Source organism: Asterias rubens, chromosome 13 (genome assembly GCF_902459465.1).
Source record: "Asterias rubens chromosome 13, eAstRub1.3, whole genome shotgun sequence".
Taxonomy (NCBI): domain Eukaryota; kingdom Metazoa; phylum Echinodermata; class Asteroidea; order Forcipulatida; family Asteriidae; genus Asterias; species Asterias rubens.
Genome location: NC_047074.1, coordinates 12,776,783 through 12,803,727, shown reverse-complemented (window position 1 = coordinate 12,803,727; position 26,945 = coordinate 12,776,783). Strand labels below are relative to the sequence as shown.

The window sequence follows — 26,945 nt, the reverse complement described above, 5'->3', positions numbered from 1 at the left end:
CCGTAAGCACAGAATCAGCGGTTAGGAAGCAGGGAATTCTGCGCTTACGGCAAGCGTATTTCACAGGTAAGCGGTGAATTTTGGCTTCTGCGCGTGCGTACTCCACGTTACTATGCATTCTACGCTTACAAGGCTAGCGCAGAAATTCGGCGCTTGCACGTAAGCGGGGAATCGCGATCGTAAGCGCAGAATTCGGCGGTAAGCAGAGCCATGAAATTGGGCCACAGCTGCTCTTGCAACCAAACCATACTTTAACATTATTTTTAACTCAACCGCTTAAAAAGTTGCCATTCTCTTAGGACTATAGCCCCACAAATCGGTCCTTTCCTCTCCGTATCCTTGGCCCCAGCACGTCTGACATCAAAAAACATCTTCAACGATCTGCATCATGAAACTTACCGATCTAATGCTTCTGAAGTTGTAGATAGCCCCATACAACTGGATTTGTTCAAACAGACATCACATGTTTTGGGTAAAAATCAAATGAATTTTGAGTGTGAATTTTCTCAACGATCTTGACAACTTCCTCGTTTTCGAAGCGCGGACACACGATATCATAATTTGTCAGGTTCCTTGTAGCAATGGATCGCACAATATTGATAAGCTGTTAGGGAACCCGACAAAAAGAAAGCGACATAATTTTATAACATCATACGTACTGGGGCCACGGATACAGAGTGGATTGGACCGATTAATGGGGCTAGGTTAAAGGAACACGTTGCCTTGGATCGGACGAGTTGTCTATAAAAAGCTTTTGTAACCGTTTGGTATAAAAGGCATAATGGTTGGAAAGATGTTTTAAAAGTAGAATACAATGATCCACACAAATTTGCCTCGAATTTGCGTGGTTTTCCTTTTACTTTGCGAACTAATGGTCGGCCATTTATGGGAGTCCAAAATTTGACTCCCATAAACGGCAAACCGTCGACGAGGTAAAAGGAAAACCGTGCAATTTCGAGAAATGTTTGTGCGGCTCATTATATTCTACTTTACAACATCTTTCTACCCATATATGCATGCTATAACAAACGGTTACAAACGCTTTTCAAAGACCAACTCGACCGATCCAAGGCAATGTGTTCCTTTAAGACAAGATAAATCACAACTGAGACATAAGTGAACGAAACAGTTGGACGGTTGTTTGCACTCTTTTGAAATCGCTTCACTGTGTCAATGTATTTGGTTTTACAGGAGATTCATTACCACCCCGGTATGAAGCTACCAACTCTCGTCAAGATTCTGGATCACTACGAAGCACCAAGAGAGTCAACAAAAGAGTAAGCGAAATAAGTAATGTTTGTTTCGGAAAAATTGAAACAGTACCCAGGGAAACACACCTTGAAAACAGTCAACTTTTAAAACACTGGACACTATTGGTAATTATCAAAGACCATAGACTTCTCACTCGGTGTATCTCATCATATGCATAAATTAACAAACCTGTGAAAATTTGAGCTCAGTTGGTCGTCGAAAGTGCGAGATAACTATGAAAGAAGACCTCAAATTCTAATTCTGAGGCCTCGAAATCAAATTCGCTGAAAATTACTTCTTTCCCGGAAGAAGCCGTTTCCCACAATGCTTTATACTATCAACCTCTCCATATTACTTGTTACCAAGTAAGGTTGAACGATAATAATTATTTTGAGTACTGTCTATTAAAACAACCCTTTGTGTTTCTATTGTTTTGATATTAAGCGACGTCCTCAACACTTTGGTTTTGTACACAAGATCACAGCGAGGACTGCTTATTCATTTTCCTGGATCCTTTATCGGTTTGAATGCGTAAACTTGCCAAACATACAACTACCTTTTCATTGCTTCAAATTTTATCAGTGCTCTTGTTCTGTTTTCAGATTTCAGGGTCAGTTCAAGGAGAATACAGACGAAGAAGGATTTAGTAAGTCTTCAAATTTGTATGGGTTTTTTGTTCTTGCATTTATTTTCATTTTATTTTTTTTACTTTATTTTTATCAATATTTGTACCTTGTAATGCCTCATTTATTCAGCTTCGTGCTGCCAGTTGGGTTTTTAATGAAAATGAATGAATGATCGAATGAATTTCTGTGCCTCTGTTTTGTTCTGGTGCTTGAATGATTGTTATGAAACCACTTGTACGGTTCTGATATTACTGAACTAAACTTGCCAATCAACTAGTATTTAGCCCTTCGTCTCTTTTTAGATCTTCCAGAGATGCAAACTGTTTCAGATGGTCAGCTGACATTCGTGCGTGAGATTTACACCCCTTCACTGGCTCCGCCCACTAATGGGGATCTTGTGACAGATACAATTCACGTGAAAAAGGTAGGTCTTAAAGAGTTGAAACCACTCCAACTCATTTAGAGATAGTTATTTACCGCAAACTTTTCCATGAGGTAGGTCTGGTGCAAACACTTAATCCAAAATAGCTAGAAAATATATAATTTTTGTATATCGAATTGTTGTTGCAAAAAGGGAACGTGGAAAAAAAGTCTGCAGTTTCAAATTATGGAGGCCCATGGATTTTTTTTTTTCTCCGGTAAACAAACGTATCCGTTGTTTGCGGAAACACCATATGTGTATCTACTTGCCTGGTAGAGTTTGTTCTTAGAGAAATGTCTTTCTATATTAAACTACATACCGCGGAGTAGATTTATCGGATTGTTCAGGAGACGTCTAAGTTTTGAAAAGAACTGCCCTGCTTTTTGACTATATTTTTGACCTGGGCGTAAGGTATTGAAAATTAGCTGGGACTACTACTTTAGATTATAGGATGGATAGTTGTTAACAGCACTCAAACGCGGAGTCAGTTCTTATGTTGGTCGCAACGTTTCGACTAGCTTGCTCTAGTCATCGCCAGGAGACAGTACTCCACCTTCTTTCTTTTAATCAATATAAAAATATCACATACTTATATCGAACTTTACCATGACTAGTACTAGTATTTCGTTATAAACCATTCTCATTGGTAGTTATTGAATTTGTATTTCCCACCTATTACTTTTCATTATTCTCTGTCGTTTGCAGATACCTGACGGTCAACACCTGATTGATGACATCACAACACTGAAGGATATGGTGTCTGGTAACCTGACGTGCATGAGGAATGCGCCACTTGAAGGTATGTCAATATGAACCCAGCTATACCATTTGTCCATTATAGAAGTCCATAACGTTACGTAGGCCCGATTACTGGATTGCAGTTAAACCAGTAAATGTTTGTATTTAAAAACAAATAACGAAGTTGGTAAGCAATTGTTGTCTTTGTTCAACCCAAAATGATACACAAATTACCCAGAGTTACCTTTGTTACTTGGTTACTTATTGTTTATGTTTGCTAAAAAAAAAAAACGAAATGACTGAACGGTTTTTTTGTCTCGTTTTTTTTTTTTCGTCAGGATCTCACGAGCGGAGTCATTGCTACCAGGACCTCGTACACACCCTGGTGTATAACATCGATGAACGGAAACTTGCTGAGATTGTCAAACCTTTGTATCAACTTCCACTATCCAGGTATTTTTTGGCAAATTCTATAAAATCTACAGAATCTAAAATTAATACAAGGATACGAACAACGAAACCCGAGTGTCTGTGAAGATATTGTTGAATGAGTTTGAATGTTCTTTTTTCGGCTTGTAGCTATGTACTCGTGAGACATGTTGGTTCATACACAGTATTGAAGTAATACAAGTTATTTTTACACTTTCCCGAAAACTACTCCACTTCAGAGGGAGCCGTTTCTCGCAATGTTTTATACTACCAACCTCTCCCCATTACTCGTTACCAAGTAAGGTTGTATGCTTATAACTATTTTGAGTAATTACCAATAGTATCCACTGCCTTTCAGAGATATTTTTGTTTCTCTTTTAGACGCCATCGTGACAAGGAAGACAGACTCAATATGTTAGATGCTGTAACCGCGTTGGAAACCGACTTTTCACAGTCTCTCCTGGCTGATCTCATCCTCTTGTCTCCAAAACCAAATAAAGACCTTGTGGAGAGACTACTCATTGCGTCTTCTGGATTCACTCGAGCTATATCAAAGGTATAGTAGCTTCATGTCGTAGTCTGTTTTCAAGGCGTTTTGTGTCTCTTTCAGACCATAAGTAGTGAACTGAATGGAAAAAATCTTTCTTTTCACAAAAATCTGCACTTAATGGTCTTCATTAACAGACACATTCGCAACAGTTCTGTAACAGCTCTGTTCACAAATTATGAGTGTCCACTTTAAATGTTTTCCCTTAATTTATATTGATTTCTACAGCATTATCTGGAAACCTTGGAGGATATTGTTTTCAAACCTCAACGCTTTCCAGGTGAGCCATTCTTGTTCATTACCGTTGACCTTATTATTTGAGAGCGCCGGCACGCTAATCCAGAGGTCGTTGGTTCGAATCCCACTCTAGTCAATGCTCTGTTCAACCCCTAACATCTTATTATTTGGATAAGAAATCAGAATAAAAAACTTGTAGTTCCCTTGCTCTACTTTAAGAAACATCAATATTGATGTGTATCCCTATGACCCTGTCAACACCCTTTAAATGTATTTGCTTTTGTAATCACAAAAATAGAGAATTTAGACTTCAAAACTGCTCATGAAGAAGCATCTTAGACTCATCTCATTTTGATTCGTTTCAGAGCCATTACGTGACTCAGAGACACAGAGAGTTGCTGTGATGGTACTCGGTGCCTTAGCTGGTAACCTGTGGACTGCTGGATACAAATCCCAAGCTGAGGCGATCGTTGTGAAGATTGAGGACAAACTTGGCGTTCATGGTATTTCCTTGTTTGTTTAAATGATCTTCTCTCAAAGGGTACACTCGGCAAACTCCCACAAGGGGATGCAAAAATCACGCTGGTGACAACCAATCCCTCTCGTACAAACACTTGTTTAACGTCTATGATTATGAGTTGCACAACATCAGGAAATGTTGATAAAACAACTTGCTGACGATACTTATAAAAGTCACTGTGAAATCAGCGGTTGTGTGGTCAGGTATTCGAACCCGAAAAATTCTAATTTTAAGCAGGTCTAACCACTGGTCAATGTGACCATAGGCGAGATTACAACTCAGTTAACCCAACTTTAGTTTGAGTTCTCTCCACATCACACTTATAAACTTCAAACTAATTATTAAAACAGAGCACATTTTCATAAAACAGAAAATACTGCTAACAAATTTATGATTTGCTCAGCAGAAAAAAATGAGTAGGGCCCCATAGTCACAACAAAGTAAACTTAATGGAGTGTTGGCTGATAACCTGTTTTTGCTAAGCAATATTTGTCTGTGCTTTAGCAAGATTTTGTGCATACATGCTTTATGAAATTGAGTACAGTGTGTCATCAGTAAGTGCATCTTGTTTTAACCACCAGACCCATGGAGCTACAGTAAAACTGTTACAACTCTTTCCGAGGATGAACTGGACGAATACCACCACAACACGGTAGCGTGTATTGAAGCTCTCGGCAATGCTGCCCTCCATCGTTCCTTTGCTCACATCCATAGTTATACCAACTCGACCACCACCCATCCTCTGCTGAAAAGAGCTGGTTTGCACTCTATGAGAGACTATCACCACGACAAGGTAAAAGGGCTTATTGGTTCTGAGGAAACTGATAGGCAGACAATATTGGTTAACAAAAAAAAAAATCTGCTTAGCAAAAAAAATGAACTGGAAACCGGTCAAATGACGTAGTAGTTTGACTGGTAACCCTATAATCTGATGAGGGCAATAACGTTGTGTTTAGCTTTATTTTCTTGTACATACAATTGGAGACTGACAGCAGTCTTATCAGGTAATTTTTCGTTAGTCCTGAGCACACACATTACCGATACGATGTGTTTTCATCCGATAAGTCTGCTGCCACCTATAACGTCCCAAAACGGTTCCGACTGTGCCATGGGGCCAATTTCATAGAGCTGCTTAAGTAAAAAATGTGCTTAAGCTCGAAAACAGCTCGCTTATTTTACACATGTTACTGGCCAAAATGTTATGCCATATACATTGATTGTGACTGGTATTTAGCTGTTGTTCACTTAGCATAACAATTGAGTGGAGTCTTGGCCGGTAATCTGATTTTACTAAGCAAGGACTTGTTTGCTTAAGCAAAATTTTGTGCTTAAGTAGCTCTATGAAATTGGGCCCTGGTCGTTGCACTGGTAACAAGACACAAGCATGTGTCCCCACAGTTTTACCCCAACAGTTTAATCGCGTAGGTGGATTTGCATATCATAACATTGATCATAGCTCTTAGTTTCAGCATTTTGATTACAAAGTTTTGGTATATTTTGCAGGCGGCAGGTATCCTCCTCAAGTCAGCACTGGATGAAGATGAAGACGAACATGTTCGATATGAGGCATCATTGCTTTACAAAGATCATCCAAACGGTGTCTACAAACATTCCTCAAAGTTTGTCAATCCAGAGGAGTAAGTAATTTTGCTTCATGAATTTAAAAAGGTGATGATTTGAACTCTCATGTTTTATTTTAAATGGATGAAGGGCTTTCTGAATTATCAGTTAATCAGTGCTCAAGTAGGCCTAAGCTCAATATTAAACCTTTCAACATCTTCGAGCAAAGCATCTGCCCGGTTTCAACTAAAGCACAATATCTAGCGTGTGTGGACACTTTCTGAAGCAGAAGTAGACTTTTATAAAAACGGTTCTGGAGTTCCTCTGTTAAAAAAAACCTGATATTAATTGTTATCTTCATGCATCCTTTCCTAGATACATGGGCTCCACCAACTCGTCCGAGTTGATGTCCACCGAGGGAGCGAGTTCTCCGTCCAGACGGCGAGTACGGCGTGGATTCTGGGAGGGAATTGAGTTCCATTTGGCCAGCCCAGCGATTCAGTGGGAGAAGCTTATTGGAAGTTCCAAGACCGGTGCACAGTTTGGGTTAACGGTCAGAAATGCACTCGACATCAAAATAGGTGAAGCCGAAATAATATTTAGTCCCTCAACAAGACAAGTAGAGAATTAGAACTTCATCAAACGATATCAACTAACACAAGTGTACCTTTTCTAAAATATCTCTTTATAAATGTATTGTGGGATTCAAAATTACTTTTAAATGGTAAATTTTGACTACTTTTTGGTATTTGCTTCAGCTCCCCTCAGCGGCCATCTTCGTTTAGACATTCTGGACGAGGCTTATGCAACGGTATTAGTTGGACTTGTGGGTACGAAAATGGATATCGCAAGAGCACGCTTCTGTTTCAACGGACACATTGAGTACAATTTGAATATTCTACAGGTAAGCCTACGCTTTGGAACATGCTTCTTAAAGGCAGTGGACACTATTGGTAACTACTCAAAATAATTATTAGCATAAAACCTCACTTGGTAACGAGTAATGGGGAGAGGTTGATAGTATAAAACACTGTGAGAAACGGCTCCCTCTGAAGTGACGTAGTTTTCAAGAAAGAAGTAATTTTCCACGAATTTGATTTCTAAACCTCAGATTTAGAATTTTAGGTCTCGAAATCAAGCATTTGAACGCACTCAAGGGTGTTTTTTCTTTAATAGTTATCTCGCAACTCTGACCACCAATCGAGCTCGAATTTTCACAGGTTTGTTATTTTATGCATATGTTGAGAAACACCAAGTGAGAAGACTGGTCTTTGACAATTACCAACAGTTTCCACTGTCTTTAACAGTCTTCCGAACAACATCAGACAATCACCTACAAAAGACATCGCTGAAAATGTCACCTGTTTACAAGAGCTTATTACTGTACATCCATTTTAATTTCAGCTCAGCGATCCAATTGTCCCTGTTAGTCCTGTTTTATATGTCATCAAATCAATCTAAGAATGCAGAGATAGTGATTAAAATATTCTCAACCTTCTGTAAACATTTGATTTATGGAAAATCATTTGCGAGACAGGTTCCCAATAAACAACGGAAATGTCATGTTACATTTTCGTCATGTTTTATGATTCATCAATTACCTGAATAAAATCACCACATGTTTTTGCGTTTTTTTCCAATTAGGAGTTTGGGGTTGAACGCATCAACGAACTGGTGAAAGTCTTTGATTTAATCATCGGGCAAGTTGTTGGAAACATAGTGAGGGCGGTAGACATCGTTGTTAACCTCTTCAAAGGAGATACCAGTATCAACAAACTTTTTGATGACTTCGTTGAGGCACTCGAAAATATCCCGAGCCGCATCAGTGTAAGTGAAATAAGTTTAGAAATAACTTAAAGGTATAAATGTTTTTATCGTTTTAAAAACGGCTAGCAAAACTCAATCTGTCTGTCTCGATTGTATCTTTTATTTTACCTTACATAAAACATAGATGTGTATATTCGTGAAAACCGCGAAACAAAAATTCAAAACACATTCTTAGGAACAGAATATTATTATTTACTTTCAGTTTAATATTTGCTTTTAAGCCTGTCATTATGAATTACTTACAAAATCATCTAGCTTTTCTGTAAACACTGTGCCTCTATTAACACAATTTATTTAAATTCCCTATCTTTTTTGTAATTTCCAGGGTATGCGATCGGTGGCAGCCAATGCCGTTGCTAGACTCTCACAGTTTGATCCAGATCAACTCCCGCCCTCTATCCATGGCGTGATCATGGTAGTCAACAAGGCAGCTCAATTATTCAGTGATATAAAGACCGACGTCATGGAGTTCTACAGTGTAAGTTAAACCTGTTAAAGGATCGTTCCCAGTACAGGCGATACACAATAAAGTGCGCCATCAAGAGTTTGCGCCCGAAGAGGTTATTTTCAAAGAAGGCAGTTAACGACCACCATCTGATGTCACACTTCGAGGCTCGTGAATAACGCCATAGAGGGGCCTCTAGCCAATGTCAATCCCCGTCCATATTCACCTTTCACCTCGATTCATTATGCAGACGACCGCAAATGTCACCTCGGACCAATCAAAACACAGATACAGAATGCTTACGTCACTGCACGTGTATCCAATGAAATCATTGTATCCAATGAAATCACTGGTTATGAAAAGCAAGTACCTGTCTTTATCCATGTGGATGAATACAGGGGACCAGTCTACATTAACATGACTATAAATGCTATGTCGTCCTTTCCCAATCAAGCTTAAAGGCAATGTACACTATTGGTAATTACTCAAAATAATTATTAGCATAAAACCTTTCTTAGTGACGAGTAATGGGGAGAGGTTGATGATATAAAACATTGTGAGAAACGGCTCCCTCTGAAGTGCCATAGTTTTCGAGAAAGAAGTAATTTTCCACGAATTTGATTTCGAGACCTCAGATTTAGAACTTGAGGTCTCGAAATCGACCATCTGAACGCACACAACTTCGTGTGACAAGGGTTATTTTTTTCTTTCATTATTATCTCGCAACTTTGATGACCGATTGAGCTCAAATTTTCACAGGTTTGTTATTTTATTCAATACACCAACTGTGAAAGCTAGCCTTTGACAATTACCAATAGTGTCCACTTTAACGATTATGACAACCATTTTTTATTTCAATAGGCGATCAATGAGGCTATCACCGTGACCTTACCCTCGGCAGCCGAAGCAATACAGATGGCTATAGAGAGTATTTCTGGCATCATCAAAGATTTACTCAAATCACCACTGACGGCCATTGGAGACATTTTCAAGGGAGTTATCAAGTGAGTGTTAAAAGTTCCCTATAATAGAAAAATAAACTAATAGACAACAATTATTATGTTACCAGCATGTGTCTTTTAAAAGGCAGTGGACACTATTGGTAATTACTCAAAATAACTATTAGCATAAAACCTTTCTTGGTAACGAGTAATGGGGAGCTGTTGGTAGTTAAAAAAAAAAAAAATTGTGAGAAACGGCTCCCTCTGAAGTAACGTAGTTTTCGAGAAAGAAGTAATTTTTCACGAATTTGATTTCGAGACCTCAGAATTAGATTTTGAAGTCTCGAAATCAAGCATCTGAAAGCACACATCTTGGTGTGACAAGGGTATTTTTTTTCTTTCATAGTTATCTCCCAACTTCGAGCAATTGAGCTCAAATTTTCACAGGTTTGTTATTTTATGCATATGTTGAGATACACCAAGTGAGAAGACTGGTCTTTGACAATTACCAATAGTGTCCAGTGTATTTAAGCACCCTCTAAGTACTTCTTCGAGTCCTGTGAATAAATCCACAGGTAACACTACTCGCAGTCGAATAAATTTTTCAAGTGATACCCCCGCCCCCCTCTTGCCGCAGAAGTCGAACAACTTTACTACAAAGCTATCCCGGTAGCAAGAGGCCAGTGCAGAATCCTTTAAGGCGGGTTCCACAACAATTCTATCAAATGTTTGTATAGCTATAAGTTTATTGCCCTTGGTACCCATGTGAAAACAATTGTGTCATCTTCTCTCAATGGGCTCGTCTACTTCACGTTCCAATCGTCGGTATAAATATCCTTTAAAGACAGTGGACACTATTGGTAATTGTCAAAGACTAGTCTTCACAGTTGGTGTATCTCAACATATGCATAAAATAACAAAACTCTGAAAATTTGAGCTCAATCGGTCGTCGAATTTGCGAGATAATAATGAAAGAAGAAAAAACCTTGTTACACGAATTTGTGTGGTTTCTGATGCTTGATTTCGAGACCTCAAATTCTAAACTTGAGGTCTCGAAATCAAATTCGTAGAAAATTACATTTTTCTCGAAAACTACGTCACTTCAGAGGGAGCCGTTTCTCACAATGTTTTATACCATCCATCCCTCCCCATTACTTGTAATCAAGAAAGGTTTTATGATGATAAATATTTTGAGTAATTACCAATAGTGTCCACTGCCTTTAAATGTGAAAACAATTATGTCATCTTCTCTCAATGGGCTTGTCTACTTTATGTTTCCAATCGTCTGTATAAATATCCTTTAAAGACTCTGGACACGTTTGGTAATTGTCAAAGACCAGTCTTCTCACTTGGTGTATCCCAACGTATGCATAAAATAACAAACCTGTGAAAGTTTGGGCTCAATTCGTCAACGAAGTTGCCAGAAAATAAAAAAATAAAAACACCCTTACTGTACAACTATTTGTTCCTGCTTCCATGTATAAAAAAAAGGCTTCAGCTGATGTCTTTTAATATTTTATTGAAAAAATACCTCTTTCTCAAAAACTAAATTTTATTTCAGAGGGAGTCGTTTCTCCCAATGTGTTTTGTTTTAACAGCTCTTCATTGCTCATTGGCAAATAAGTTTTTGATCGATTTTTATTTTTTTTAATGAATTTTTTTTTTTATGAATTTTATGAGTTTTATAAATTACGTTTTGTCTTTCTTTGAACAGCGTCAAAATGGCCGTTGATTCAATATTTGAAGCTAAGAAAAATGTGGAGAAAGCAAACTTCTTGAAGGAAGGTACGTTAAGGAGAGGTTAATAATGATCAGGGCCCAATTTCATAGAGCTGCTTTAGCAGAAAATATTGCTCAACAATTTGGCTGGTTTCCTTTCCTGGTACTTTGTATCACTTTGTTGTGCTTAGCTTCTTTTTGTGCTTAAAGACACTGAGCACTATTGGTGATTGTCAAATACAGGTCTTCTCACTTGGTGTATCTCGACATAATTATGCACAAAATGCGAGATAAAAATGGAAGAAAGAACACCTTTGTCACACAAAGATGTGTGCTTTCAGATGCTTGATTTCGGGAATTCAAAGACTAATTCTAAAGTATCAAATTGAAATGTTGTGGAAAATTACTTCTGTTACGAAAACTACGTTACTTCAGAGACGGCCGTTTCTCAAAATGTTTTAAACTATCAACAGGTCTCCATTGCTTGTTACCAAGTAAGTTTTTATGCTAACAATTATTTGGAGTAATTACCAATAGTGTCAACTGCCTTTAAGCAACTCTATGAAATTTTGCCCAGTAGAAGATGAGATCAGTAACGTTTTTGTGAACTCTTGTGCTTTGTTTTGAGTTTGACTTTTTTGGTGTGAAATTTTCATTGAATAGGTCAAAGACCATACTGGTTTGATCTACCCAAAGTCATTGGCGACATGATCGAAGAATTGGCCATGCATCTTGGAAACATCAGGAGAGATCTTAAAGTGTGGGTTGATGAGGTTCAGAGTGCAGATGATCCCATCAAGAAGCTGACTGGGGGCGCCCTTGACTCGGTAAGGAACGTTGCATACTGTAATTATTAAGAGTATTTTAAGTAGGATTTGAAACTTTGCATGGTGGAAGTACGATATGGAAAGGTTTGCAGGAACACCATGTAATGACTATCTCTAAATGAGTTGGGGTGGTTCTCAAGAAACCGTTTCATCTCTACGTTTCCATCAGTATGCTCTGATTGTCTTCTGGAGAAAGCAGTAGTTTTCTTTTTGGAAATATTTCATACTTCGAAACTGAATTGATTTCCTGTTTTCAGCACACCCTGAGGACTCAAGTCCAGTCAGAGATCGAGTCAATCTTGATGGATCTGATGGAACCAATTGAACCAATCAAAGAACTCCTGGCTCCATTCTTTGAGATCTACGACCTCGTCTTTAACACCATCAAGGCAGTCAAGGAGGCTTACCAGACGCTCAAAGTTTCGTAAGTTTGTGTGGTATCACTTTTACACAAGAGAGGAAAACTTAAACTAGTATGTCCTACCCGATTCACTAGCGCGGTCTATAAAATTCTATTAGAACAGTCATTAAATTAAAGTTTGTTTTCAGCAAAATAAGGTTACGTAATTTTGGAATTTTTTTTTAATTAGTTACCGTCTTCCTTTTTTTTTAAGACACTGGATACTCACTGTTGGTAATTGACAAAGACCAGTCATCTTACTTGGTGTATCACAACCCATGCATAAACAAAACTGTACAAATTTGTGCTCAGATTTGGTCATGGAAGTTTTGAGATAACAATAAATGAAAAAACACCTTTGTCACACGGAGTTGTCGCTTTCACAATCATGCTTGATTTCGAGACCGCAAAATCTAATTCTGAGGTCTCGAAGTCAAATTCGTGGACAATTACTTCTTTCTCGAAAACTACGTTACTTAAGAGGGAGCCGTTTCCCACAATGTTTTGTACTATCAACAGCTCCCCATTAATCGTTACCAAGTACGGTTTTATGCAAATATACATTTTTAGTAACTTCCAATAGTGTCCACTGCCTTTAATCGATACACTTAACATTAGAATTAACTCGTACATTAGTTTAACATTCATCATTTCACCAAATGCTATTCTTTAGATACCAGAAGTCCCTGTCTCTTGTAATGAAGCTGTTCGGTCCGAAAGCCCACGAGAAGTTTCCGAGGAAGTACCGTTCACCGGGGTCCGGAGAGTGCGCCTCGGGTGGGTTCTATCCAACTGACTCAGCCGGACACTACGAGGATCAGGGCGTCGATCTGGAGATGCCTCAAGGAGCAAAGGTAGGTCATTCAGAATATTTCACATACAATAATAGTAATGTGTCATGGCCTAGCGGTTAATAAGAGCACCGGATTCAAGCTCTGGTGTTTGATCAGCAGAGTGTGGGTTCGAATCCCGGTCGTGACACTTGCTACATAAAGTTGGGGAGGTAGTGCTTTCTGCTCCACCAGTCAGGCTTCTGATTGATGATACCCAAGCCTACATCCGTATGGACTGTAAAAGGGGTAACCATGTTTCAGCCCTAGAAGTAGGTGGCAACGGCCCCTGTAGTAGTCCCCCACCCCCAATTTTCTGAGCCTTTCGCCCTGGTAGTAGCTGGGATTTAATACTTCTTGAATTTTCAAAATCTAACAAAATGGATGCTGTAATAAAATAATACCGTATTTGTAGAGCGCCTTACAAACCTAGATGAGAAAATTTAATAGAAGAGCAAAAATACCTAAAGCAACAGACTCAAAAACAAAATAGATGGAACGATTAAACATATGTGTTTTAAGAGTCCTTTTAACTATTCAGAAGAAGTGTTAATTGGAAGTGAGTTCCAGTTACGGAGACCAGCGATGGAAAATCTTTAAACTTACTGGAGGATTGAGGTACCGCCAGGGTCCAATTTCATAGCGCTGCTAAGCACAAACAAAGCTTAGCAAGAAATTTCTCCCTTGATAAAAACAGAATTACCAACCAAATTTCCACGTGATTTTCAGGACAAGCAAACAACAGCTGATTGTTAGTAGGAAAGCAATATGCAACAAATGGAAACTTGGTTGGTAATCCTGTTTTTATCAAAACAGAAATGTCATGCTAAGCAAAATTGTTGCTTAGCAGCTCGCTGAAATCTAATGTGTCTGAAATGTATGATGGGAACAATCTTCGTCTTTATTGATGTGTTTTGTAGTTGGTGGCGCCCTTTTCTGGTGAGATCTACAGAACCCTCGGGAAGCCAAACCAGGTCACCCTTGAAGCGAAAGGAGGTTCATTCCGAGACATTAAGATATTCATTGATAACATTATACCCAACGACACACTATCAGAAACGCTATCAACAAGTGTGAGTAAAAACATGTCTTGATCAAAAGAGCTAGCATATTTTGTTAAGTATCCGTGTGGTTTCAAGATGATGTTACATCGAGAGTTATCACTGCTGCACAAGCTGAATCGAGCCTGAAGTTCGATTATATTTTGATATGATCGATGCATATTAAAGACACTGGACACTATTGGTAATTGTCAAAGACCAGTCTTCTCACTTGGTGTATCTCAACATACATTAAATAACAAATAAAACCTGTGAAAATTTGAGCTCAATTGGTTGGTCGCCAAAGTTGCGAGATAATAATGAACGAAAAAAACACCCTTGTCACACGAAGTTGTGTACTCTTCAGATGCTTGGTTTCGATAGCTCAAAATCTAATTCTGAGGTCTCGAAATCAAATTCAAATATTTTAGTGGAAAATTACTTCTTTCTCGAAAACTATACGTTACTTCAGAGGGAGCAGTTTCTCTCAATGTTTTATACTATCAACCACTCCTCATTACTCGTTACAAAGTAAGGTTTTATGGTTATAATTATTTTGAGTAATTACAAATAAGGTCCACTGCCTTTAACCTCTAAAGTTCCTATAACTTGGATTATTCATACTTTGGTGCATTCCCCCAAAACAGGTTATAGCTGGTACTGAGATTGGCAGAGTAGAAAGTGCCACAGCTTGTGCACCACCTAACTACATCCATCTATCAATGAAGAAAACTAAACCAAACCGTCTAGCTTCGATTCTAGACAGTGCTCTTGATGACAACCAGACCGCTGCGGACTTAGCAGCGAAAGAAGGTTACGTCGATCCCAGTAACTACTTGGCTAAACGACCACTGGAGATACCGAAATGGATACAAGTCTGTAACGATTACAAAGTAGTTTGGAAGGTAAGTAATTCCCATTAAAATACATTATTCCCCTTTTACAATTGATGATGTCACGAAAAAAAGACAGTTTGACTTATGGCAATTCTAACTACATCAAAATCTATATTAATTTTGTTTTTTACCCATACACCGATGTGTGCTAGCACTGTATACTCAGTACTTTCCCGAGACCTGTGAATAAAATATCACAGGCATGTTACTCGGGTGGGATTCGAACCCAAGACCCTTGCAATTCTAGAGCAAGGTCTTACCAGCTAGACTACCGAGGTTGCCCGGTGGCTAGAGGCAGTTCGAATCCTATGTTTAGGCTTTCTGCAAACGATTCAATAGATGTTAATTTTGCATCGGGGATAAAGAATATTAATTTTGGTTTTTATCCATATTATACCGATGTGTGTTGCTACTGTGTACTCAGTACTTTCCCGAGTCCTGTGAAAAGAATATCACAGGCACATTACTCGGGTGGGATTCAAACCCACGACCCTTGCAATTCTAGAGCAGTGTCTTACCAACTAGACAACCGAGGTTGCCCGGTATAGCTAGAGCCGGTTCGAATCCTTTCAGAATCTCCCCTCAACGAAACGCACACACCTCTCAAACAATGCTTTTGCAATGTTGAGTTTCGTAATTTCTGTTGTAAATTATAATGAATCAACTTTGTTTTCCTTCAACAAATTCGAAACACAGGGTAAAACAGTGTTAGAAGGAACTTTGCCCAAGGATAAGGCGGGTAAAATGAACGACACGACTCCGAAGCGGGGAGAATCTCCATCCACCTCAACAGAGCGACCCAACCAAGCTGAGCAACCACCCCCACGTCAATCACCTCTCAACCAGGCAGTCACACCGAGTAAGACAAAAACACCAATACCCTTTGTTCTTGGTGATCTTATTAATAAAATGCATATTTACGTTTGCATCAGGGATTAAATGGCGCTGGACACTATTGGTTATTGTCAAAAACCAGTCTTCTCACTTGGTGTAAAATTTGCGTCGGGGATAAAGAATATTATACGGGTTTATACCCACACCAGTTTTAAGCTGTGATCAGACCCGCAAGAGATATTCATTTCCGCTGCCATGTGCTTCCGGCAAAAACACTTACAGCTAGTGTTTTCTCACTATTATTACAATTTGAATAAATGAAATAGTTCAAAATGTGCGCACATTTCGTTGTAACTTATTTGTTCGTTGGAAATAACGTGTTGAAAAAGATATGTATTGAAGGGCAGCGGACACTATTGGTAATTACTCAAAATAATTATTAGCATAAACCCTTACTTGGTAGCGAGTAATGGGGAGAGTAATGGAGTAATTTTCCACGAATTTGATTTCTTGACCTCAGATTTAGAATTTGAGGTCTCGAAATCAAGCATTTGAAAGCACACCACTTCGTGTGACAAGGGTGTTTTTTTCTTTCATAGTTATCTCGCAACTTCGACGACCGATTAAGCTCAAATTTTCACAGGTTTGTTATGTTATGCATATCTTGAGATACACCAAATGTGAAGACTAGTCTTTGACGATTACAAATGGTGTCTAACGCTTTAATTGTTCATTACTGCCAGGTAGTCGGGATGAAACCCAGGAAGCCCTTGGCTTTCCACAGCCCAAAATCGGCTCTGGATCACCCTTCAAGAACTTCACTCTTCGGAACCTAAAGATAAGCTCCATCTTAGCATTTGCCCGCAAGCTCAAACTGGTGGATACAGCAGACGAACTGCTTAAAGTTGTCAAGACGATAGTCGTAAGTTTAAAAGAAAACAAAATGGAATTTAGATCTTTCAATTCTTTTAATCCAACCATAGTATTTCAAATTAGCGTAACAATACTCTTTCAAAAACAAAATATGTATAAGTTGAACTCGTGCACTGACGTCAGACACAGCCACAAAGTTGCAATGTCGGCCGTCGATTTCACCAAACTCATCCTAACTTAGGACTAATACTAGGACTTAGGACGAGTTCCGTTCCCTGTCCGAAGACGTTAAGACAAATTGAGCCCATCATAAGTTAGGAAGAGTTATTCGTTCTAACTCGAGATGCATTCCAAGTCATATTGAATCCAAGTCATATTCCAGGTCAAATTGGTGCATACCTACAATGCCGCACGGACTGTCACTATTATCAAAATAAATACGATAAATTGCTTTCTTCAAGAAATGTTTATTTTATGTAAGACTTAAGAATGTCAAGTCAGTGTCCTTCCACCAAGGGTGCATGACTTTCACAATAAAAAAAAACAAAAAGTGAATCTATTGATAGCTTCTAAACTGAAGCATTTGTTTTCCATTATTTAGAAACTTGTGAGCGACAAGCCGTGTGTTCTTCCCGAGTCTATGACCAACGATGCTTTAAGGATTGAGCTTCAACAGAGAGGTCTTAGCTCACAAGGAGACAGAAAGATGCTCCTCCAGCGATACAAAGAACCCGAAGACCGTAAATGTTCATTCTCTTTTAACGTATACCTTTGGTTTTTGAAAAAATTTGATTGATTTGAAGGCACTGTACACATTTGGTAATTACTCAAAATATATATTAGCATAAAACCTTACTTGGTAACGAGCATTGGAGAGCTGTTGATAGCATAAAACATTGTGAGAAACGACTCCCTCGGAAGTAACATAGTTTTTAGAAAGAGATAAATTCTCACTAAAAATAATAAAAGACCTTCTGGCCAGAAGTCTTTTATTTCTACCTGAAAGCACATTAATTTGTACAACAAGTGAGTTTCTATGTTCCAACTTCAATGACCAATTGAGTCAAAATTTTCAAAGGCTTGTTATTTAATGCACATGTTGGGAATACACCAAGTGAGAATACTGGTCTAAAACAATGGGAGACTTTTGGGACGCTTGATGGCAGCAGACTTACCAGGTAAAATCCATTGTTCTCGGTAATGTGCGCATGCTCAGAACTACGTAAACAATGGAAATTTACCTGGTAAGTCTGCTGCCACCTAGTGTTCAAAAGTCCCCCATTAGCAAACGTGTTCAGTGCCTTTTATTCTATATAATTCAAAAGGTTGTAGCAGTTTTTGAGATGTCGCCGAAAATCCGGAGCGGTAGTTCACGCAAGATTTATAATTCGCATTGGAATACTCAATCTAAGAATCGTTTCTGACAGATCATAATTCTCAAGTTCACAAGTTTGGAACAAAAAATGATGTATTTTTTGTCCATAACTACATTACTCTTACGTGGAAAGAATATCAAAATGCTTTTAAAACACTAGCGGAAGCTACTGTACTTCCAAGTAAGTTTGTATTGCCTTTACTTTACTGATCGAAGCGTCGAGTTGAAACCATGGTTCTTTTCAGAACCACCCCCATCCAACTCATTTAGAGATCATCATTACATGGTGTTACCGCAAACCTTATTATATATCGGATTCCCCACCATGCAAAGTTTCAAATCCTACTTATTTTCAATTTTTCCATAGGTTGTCCTCTACTTCAGTTATCTCTACCTAAGAATGTGTACTGTAAGATTGATGAGAGCTGCTTTGGTGTAGAATGCTGTATGAACATTAAACTCTTCATGGTGTCTCTGGCTTTCAAGGCATTCATGAGATTTGATCCCTGTGAGTTTCAGTTCATCATTGGAGTCAACTCGTGGAACTACACTGTTCAAATACTGGAGGCAGAGTGGGGTAAGTGGGGTATCACGTCATTTTGAGTAGGGCGCCATCATCACGTAGACTTGACTCAAGTCCCCATCCCGTTAGAGTCCTTTTATTTTCAGTGCCATCGCCTAACATCAGAAAACTCCCCAACCGCCGGGACCACACTGAAGTCTACATTTTGATGGTGGATATGCTTTTAGGAACCTCTCGCACGAGATTGAGACTTGAATCAAGTCTATCACCACATGTCCAAATAGATGATGTTCGTTGACACTGTGGGCGTACAAATCTTTGCGCTTCCATCGTTGCAGCTGTAGCCTTTGTTTCTTATAATCATTAGAAAGTTGCTCTCTCCGACGAAGGTCGTATATAGAAACCAATGCACAATATAAAATGAATTTTCAAATTTTCTGAAATTGTGACTGCAACACGGAGGTTATTAAGTCCCATCTTAATATACTCTGGGCATTATTTAATTATTTTGTTTGGAATGCTTATGCTTCAGGTAAACAGTGGGAGGTACCAGTTCCATTTGATGTCCCCTTTGTTGATGACATGAAACTACATCTTAGGTAAGATTGCTTCTGTAAATAATTCTATTTAGTTGCTTTATGCAATCGGCCCATGCTCGTCTTCTACCTAAAACTTGAATAATTTACACATTCAATGGGGAAATTGAAATGTGTTTTTAAGTTCTTGGTAGCGGACCTAAAACCACGTTCTTCTTATGGGTTTTCAAAGCTTGGATTGAGCTCAGTTACAGCACAAGTAATTTGTTCATTTAACTCAATTTAAGGTTCGGCATTGAAAAGACGAAAACTCAACTCCTTGTCAGCATGAGCGTGGGTTTCTGCCCTGAGAGTGGGGACGCAGAGTGCCTGGAATTCATCGATGTGCTTCAAGATTCCGCTGTACCACTTCCCATCTGCAACCCTGATGGCACATTCACTTGGCCAGAAAGTAGGTCACGTTAAATCATGATTCTAATACACTCTCGGACGTTTGTCTCAGTGGTGTAAACCATTTATGAAACTGTTGCTGTTTGAACGAAACAATAGGCCTAGTTGTACGATATATTTCGCAAAATAGTATGAATGTAACCCATAGGAGAGATGTAAGCTTTCTTAAACTCATCTTCCATCTCGTCACGAAAAAAAACCTTCCTCTCGCGTGGGCGTTACCAAGTTTTGACTCTCTTACCCCTTTGTTTTCCCATGTTTTACCTGATACCAATAACCATCCAATTCCACATTCAATACTTAAAGGCACTGCACACTATGGGTAGTTACTCAAGATAATTATTGCCATAAAAACATCTTGGTAACGAGCGATAGAGAGCTGTTGATATTATCGGCTTCCTTGGAAATAACGTAGTTTTCGAGGAAAAACAAGTAATTTTCCACGAATAGGTTTCGAGACCTCAGAATTAGATTTTGAAATCTTTAAATCAAGCATCTGAAAGCACACAATTTGATGTGACAAGGGAGGGTGTTCTTTCTTTCATTATTATCTCGCAACTTCGACGACCAACTGAGCTCAAGTTGTCCTAGGTTTGTTATTCTATGCATTATGTTGAGATACACCATGTAAGAAGACTGGTCTTTGACAATTACCAATAGTTTCCAGTGTCTTTAACTATATTAGTAACACACGTTTTGAAGGTGCAGATTGACCAAGTTTGACCCCTGATCTACTTTCCCGTGTGGAGATCTGCCCAATTATATCTCACAAGACTTTTGCAGTTACAACATTTTCGTCACAAAAGACGTCACAATTCGGCTAAAACTGCAACTTTTCGTAATTGTCTTTTAGTTGACGTCGAGGAGTATTTCAGCCGTGCCAGGCTACATATGTTGATCAAAGAGACAGGCGAGGAACTTATCCGGGCAGGGTTAGAGGCAGCGTTTGAGTATGTCGTGGAGGAACTTGGCATTGACGAAGTAAGTAGGCCTATCATTGTGTCAATTGGGGGTTATAATCAAATGTTTATTGTCCATAAAATTTAGAGTTGCTTTGTCAAAATATGCTCACTGCCTTAACAATGTGTTTTATAATTTACAGACTTTCAAATTATGCTTGGAATTACACAAAAGATTCACAAAAGCACAACCAAAATGCTACTTCATAAAAGACAACACGATGAAAGAACAAGAGAGAAAAATACTGGCTGTCATTAAAAGAACAAAAAGAATGTGATAGAAAAGAGTTCAATCAAATACTGGTTCTGGGTTTCAGACTTCTCAGCCATCTACCAGACCTCATCTCCTTATTATAATACAGCCTTTATAAAGGTGGCTCTTATGTAGATATATTTGGTTTGCGGTAACACCATGTGTGTATCTACTTGCCAGGTACAGTTTGTTCTTAGAGAACTGTCTTGCTTCATTCTACTACCGCGGAGTAGATGTTCGGGGGTTCGGGAGACTTCTCAGTTCTGAAAAGAACTGTCCTGCTTATTAACTATTACCCGGGCAAAAGGTATAGACAAATAGGCTGGGACGACTACTTTAGCTTATAGGATTGTGAATAACTGTACTACCGCGGAGTCAGTTTTTGAATTGGTCTCAACGTTTCGACTAGCTTTCTCTAGTCATCGTCAGGCTTTAATGTACGCAGCTATGTGTATAACATTTTGTTGATGAGCTAGGGGAAAAAAACACAAAACTTGCACAGTGTGACTGAGTTCCATCTCTCATCTCCCGTTTTGTAAAAACAGGGACTTCTGGATGGAAAAGAACCTTGTCCGACACCAGCCAGTTTGAGCGACTCTCAACTCATCGGTGCTCTTGAAGGAAGGGATCTTGAGACAACAGGAAGTAGAGCTGAGAAAGAAATTAGACTCTCTGATGGTGAAAGAAGTAAGTTTGAAAAGAGGTGCGACCTTGCTCAAAAGGTTTTAAAAATAGCTCTTGAGCTGGTGTACAACTCAACCTACCGCCACTTTCCGAAACCGTAAAGCAGATACGTCTTCAGTTTGCTGTTCACTGTTTGCGTACAGTCCATCTCGCACCTGATCTTCTGGAATCCTCCTGGCGGACATCCAAATCACAGCAGGAGGAAAGAGAGCTACGCAGACACCATCACCAAAGACACGAATCTCAATCCAAACGAGACCCAGCAACTCATGAGGGACAAAGCAACCTGGCACCACTTCATCAAAGCTGCTTCTACTATTCCGTCCAAGGACGAAGGATGATGATGATGATGATGATGTTTGTTATTTGAAAATGACGGATTGCACTTTACAAGAATATTCAAATTTGTGTTGACATTTTATCTTCATCTCCATTCAGGTTGTGGAACATTTACACTACCAGCATTCTCCGGGAAGGTCGCCGAGATTGCCTACTGCTCAATCAGTGAGAACTGCCTCCGTATTGACTGCTGTCTTGAACTGAACATCAAAGTTCGAGAGTTCAAGTTCAGCCGCTCCTTCAAAGCATTCATTGACGTCAATGCGTGTGATTTCTCGATTACAATTGCCTTTCAGCATTTTCGGTACACTAAAGTACTGTTGAGTTACGATTGGGGTGAGTGTTTTAAAAAAAAAAGTACTAAGTAAAGTAGCAGCGTCATACAAACTAGATTCACCAAGATTGCCCGGTGGCTATGATGCAGTTCGAATCCTATGTTTTAGAAGCAGGTACTGCGAACGATTTAATAGATGTTAAGTTTGCACTTTAAAGATTTAAAAAAGTAAGATAAAGAATGGTTTAAAGCAATGTTGTTATGCTGTCTTTCAGGCGATGTGAAGTATCAGAAGATCGGACCATTTACACTGAGATACACAATCGATAAACTGGATGATGAGAAGCAGTTCCAGATTGACTTCGGAGCATCGGTTTGCCCCATCAACGGGGAGGAGTGCATCTTTAAAATTGACATCATTCAGGACTACAGGGTGCCGATTCCATTCTGCAACTCCAACTTTTCACTTTCTCTGCCAGGTATGAACAACTTTGATCTTTGCATTTTTGTCACGGATTCCCTCCTTATATAAACTTTTAACATAACAAAGTTTTTGGCGATATTAAACCGTAAAATCCTCTATAGTAATTGGATGAATTGGATGAAATACGAAAATTTATATAAATCTTAATTTTAAAATAAAATGTTACATAAAATAGCCAGCCTTGTCATACATTTGTATTGAGCCCTTAGGTTATACACTGACATACTGTTCAGGTGTTTGTAATTGTTTTACTACTAATTTTGTTTTGATACGCAGGGAAGACAAACTTGACTGATTTTATTACTCAAGTTGGTCAAAATGCCGCTCAGCAAGCCATCAACATTCTCCTACAGTTTATTGGTCTGAGAGATAAGATTGACGATGGACCCTGTGCCTCCACAACTCAGGATGGTATGAACAAAATAATCAAGTAGTTCATTTCTGGGTGGTTTTATACAAAATTTATCCAACTTTCTTACTACATAAGTCCATTCTCCACAAGCTTTGCTTTTTATGGGCCCCCTCCAACTCCATCACATTGTGCTCTGTTTGGTTTTTGCTTTGTTTTCCTTACTTTATATTTTGCCTTTGCTTGTAAATGTTGTATTATAGTATTATTTCATGTATTATCAATTATTTATTCCATTTGCTTGTAAAACATAATTCTTTATTCTCTCCTAATTGTTTTGTTTATTTGTTTGGATTTGGAACTAAAGTGAATTGAATTTAATTGAATTGATCAAAGTAGAATCTTCAAAATCACAGAAATTTAGGTGTCAATAAACATAAAATGATAAGATATCTCTAGCCATGCTCCCTATCAAAATAGAAAGAAATCACACTCAAATAAATGTGCTCCTATAAGAAACGAAGCTATAGAAAATGATAAGATATCTCTAGCCATGCTCCCTATCAAAATAGAAAGAAATCACACTCAAATAAATGTGTTCCTATAAGAAACGAAGCTATAGGAAATTATACGATATCTCTAGCCATGCTATAGAAAATGAGAAAGATTGTCACATGACAACTCAAAAGTAAACTTTCTACAAGTCCAACACTGGGGGCGCAGCTGATGAGTTCCCTACAGTGTAAACCAATACAACTAGTGAACCAAAAACATAATTTTGCATGTTGTTTGAAGCAGTGTTCTTCGTTTTTGTTTTTCAGTGTGCACTGACGTAACTCTCCCTAGTCTTCCCAGCACATTGACCTGTGACCTTTACGATCGCTGCCTCGGTGTGCGATGCTGTGTTGATCTGGATCTTCAAATCACTGTGTTATCAAGTAACGTATGGCTGGAACTTGATCCATGCGAGTTTACGCTATCCATGGGATTTGGAAAGTGGTCCATAACCTTCACGATATTCGACTACCACTGGGGTGAGTATTTTGTAGCTAGTGTTATCTACAGATCATGGGTTCTCGTCAGGGGGGTTATGCAAAGTTGAGTTGGGTGCATACAGATGCAAATTTTGGGCAATTTTGGCAAGGTTTAATTAAAGATAAAACCACTCAGAGAAATAATATCAAGTGAACAAACACAGGACTGACAATTAGAGGGAAAATAACATTGTTGGTAATTTGACCTTGGTATTGCAACTATTTGTTCTAAGACGTGGTTTCTATTTGATACAAGTTGGTTCTAATGATGCCATTTCGAAACTTTTGTGAACGGAGAAACAAAGTACACCTTCCGTTTATTATTATTATTATCAGGCACCCAAGAGGAGCTAAAGATCGGCAAGGCCTTAACCTTGATCTACACCATCGACAAGTTGACCGAAGACAAGGTTTTTGTCTTGGACCTGGCTTTGTCGTTTTGTCTTCCCGATTCGATTTGTGATACAGCGCCCTCTATTGACATCTTGAAAGGAACGCGTGTACCTATTCCGTTATGCAACGAGAACGCAACATTTGCCCTTCCAGGTACTTTCGAAATAGTAAAATGAGATGTGAACATGTTTGTGAAAATTTGTAAAGACTTTTAAATAGGTCCAAAATATACTCGAAAATTATGAATGTACTCATGCGCTATTAACATGACTGTCTTTCGATGTCTTAGGCCCTAGATAAGATGGAGATGCTTTGTCATTTAGTTCATTCGCTGAGCAAAGACACTTATTTAATAAACACTAATAAGAACATTTTGTTAGTGTTTAAACAGCTCTATGCAACTGAGCCAGCCCTCTTGCTTTTACGAGACAAACATGATAATAATAATAATAATAATAATAATAATAATAATAATAATAATAATAGTAAACAACGCTTATAAACGCCTTACATCCATGGCTGGACCCCAACGTGCTGTACACATTAAAATTAGCTGCAAACAAGAGCCAGAAATAACCAAAAAGCATAACAGATTTCAAAAAATATAAACCACAAAATGGACCAGCCAATAATTGAAACCACAAACCGCGATATTTAAAAAGTTATGGAAAAGCACTAAGTTAAAAACGTTAGTTAAACTTACAATAAATAAGTTTTGAACTGTATTCAACAGGTGATGGGACTGTGTCAGACTTCCTGAAGATGGTGGGAAAAAATGCAGCTGAGTCGGGTATCGATGCGGTACTTACTGCTCTCGGATTGTCAGTAAGTAAACCAGACTGTTTTTGAAAGTGAAGCAGGTTCTATGGACCTCTTATTTATGTAACTATGAGTAAGCATTTAGAAATGCAAAGTTTGCTACACCTTGCCTTCTCCCTGTCCCCTTGCAGTATTTAATCGGTAAGTTGCTGCCCGCTGTATCATATTATCATATTATTAGTAAATTATAAAATGTTTATATTTTAAGGTAAGTTCAACCATCTACTCCGCGGTAGAAGAGAAATCTCTCGAGTTCCGAAAAATCTCTTCAGCGGTAGTAGAATATAAAGCGAGACAGTTTTGCAAAAGAACATAGTCTATACACTTTATGTTGCCTCAAACAAAGGTAATATACATTGATTTATCCTCATGCACTGCCTCGAATTTCATATGAAACAATCTCATTGACACATTTGTGATGTATCTTTTTGTAGAATTTCATCAGTCAAGAACCTTGTGTCCGACCGCAGGTCACAAACAACGGATGGCATAGAGGTGGGTTAACTTGGAGATGAAAATTGCCACCCGTAGTCTAGTTAAAATAACTAAACATGAGAAGGATACAAAACCAACAGTAAAAATGTTTTCAAAATATCTGCCTAGAAGACAATTGACTGTATTTTTATTTTATTTTTATTACTATTTGTATTATTTTTATTAAAAAACATTCAAACATGGCATCCAAAGGCTGAGATGAGTTTAAAATACAGAGATTTTTTTTAAATAGATATGTTAAAAACTACAGAAAACCATGTAGAAATGCAGTTTTTTTTATGTAAAACCATCAAGTAATACATTTTTGTTAATATAATTTGTAGATTCAATCTTAAAATATGTCTTGTGAATAGCAATAAGTAAATTGACTTTACCTTTAGTTTCATAAACTAGAGAAACATCACTTTATTAGAGGATCTCTCACCGAATGTGGTTATTAATATATATATGTAAACACTTCTCAATCATTACATGTTCTTCATGTTTTTCTGCAGTTTGTCCTAGAGATGTCAGACTTCCACATCTACCGAGTTACCTCATCTGCACTCTTCCAGAGAAGTGTCTTGGGTTCGATTGCTGTTTCGAGCTTCCAATTCCTGGACTCACCCCAATCAGCACCAATGTCTCCTTCATATTTGATCCTTGTAACTATAAGTTGTCACTTGGTCTGGGAAGTTGGAGTAAAGACCTACACATTTTCACCTATCAGTGGGGTCAACAAGAAGAGGTCACCATTGGCAATGCAGTATCTTTAAGGTAATCAGTGAAGAAATTTCAACTCTTTCGTAAACTTTATGGTGTTTTTTTGATTAAAGATACTGACACAACAGGGAGACTGCTAAATAGGTCTAGATAGCTTTGTTCAACCCTTAATTGGGGCCAATTTAAAAAAGAAATTGCTTAAGCACGAAGATAGCTAGCTTATTTTACACATGTTTCTGGCCAAAATGTCATGCCATATGCATTGCTTATGACTAGTATTTAGCTGTTGTTTACTTAGCATAACAACTGAGTGGA

At 38.3% G+C, this 26,945-nt stretch overlaps 1 protein-coding gene across 1 annotated transcript in view; it reads left to right on the top strand.

The window, feature by feature from the left end:
• The window catches only part of LOC117298529, a 106,123-nt gene that overhangs the window by 12,932 nt on the left and 66,246 nt on the right, over positions 1-26,945 (top strand). The window contains exons 7-43 of the mRNA XM_033781832.1: positions 1,192-1,277; positions 1,854-1,897; positions 2,180-2,301; positions 3,004-3,097; positions 3,375-3,489; positions 3,847-4,021; positions 4,241-4,292; positions 4,615-4,752; positions 5,351-5,562; positions 6,273-6,406; positions 6,705-6,910; positions 7,088-7,233; positions 7,974-8,156; positions 8,482-8,634; positions 9,463-9,605; positions 11,257-11,327; positions 11,925-12,088; positions 12,346-12,512; positions 13,162-13,342; positions 14,239-14,391; positions 15,006-15,263; positions 15,951-16,113; positions 16,832-17,010; positions 17,563-17,701; positions 18,704-18,913; positions 19,392-19,458; positions 19,683-19,846; positions 20,699-20,826; positions 21,603-21,744; positions 22,180-22,416; positions 22,630-22,833; positions 23,115-23,249; positions 24,009-24,221; positions 24,558-24,767; positions 25,348-25,439; positions 25,868-25,928; positions 26,423-26,684. Of these exons, the coding sequence (XP_033637723.1) occupies positions 1,192-1,277; positions 1,854-1,897; positions 2,180-2,301; positions 3,004-3,097; positions 3,375-3,489; positions 3,847-4,021; positions 4,241-4,292; positions 4,615-4,752; positions 5,351-5,562; positions 6,273-6,406; positions 6,705-6,910; positions 7,088-7,233; positions 7,974-8,156; positions 8,482-8,634; positions 9,463-9,605; positions 11,257-11,327; positions 11,925-12,088; positions 12,346-12,512; positions 13,162-13,342; positions 14,239-14,391; positions 15,006-15,263; positions 15,951-16,113; positions 16,832-17,010; positions 17,563-17,701; positions 18,704-18,913; positions 19,392-19,458; positions 19,683-19,846; positions 20,699-20,826; positions 21,603-21,744; positions 22,180-22,416; positions 22,630-22,833; positions 23,115-23,249; positions 24,009-24,221; positions 24,558-24,767; positions 25,348-25,439; positions 25,868-25,928; positions 26,423-26,684 (5,603 nt within the window). The remainder of the gene's footprint in view (positions 1-1,191; positions 1,278-1,853; positions 1,898-2,179; positions 2,302-3,003; positions 3,098-3,374; positions 3,490-3,846; positions 4,022-4,240; positions 4,293-4,614; positions 4,753-5,350; positions 5,563-6,272; positions 6,407-6,704; positions 6,911-7,087; positions 7,234-7,973; positions 8,157-8,481; positions 8,635-9,462; positions 9,606-11,256; positions 11,328-11,924; positions 12,089-12,345; positions 12,513-13,161; positions 13,343-14,238; positions 14,392-15,005; positions 15,264-15,950; positions 16,114-16,831; positions 17,011-17,562; positions 17,702-18,703; positions 18,914-19,391; positions 19,459-19,682; positions 19,847-20,698; positions 20,827-21,602; positions 21,745-22,179; positions 22,417-22,629; positions 22,834-23,114; positions 23,250-24,008; positions 24,222-24,557; positions 24,768-25,347; positions 25,440-25,867; positions 25,929-26,422; positions 26,685-26,945) is intronic.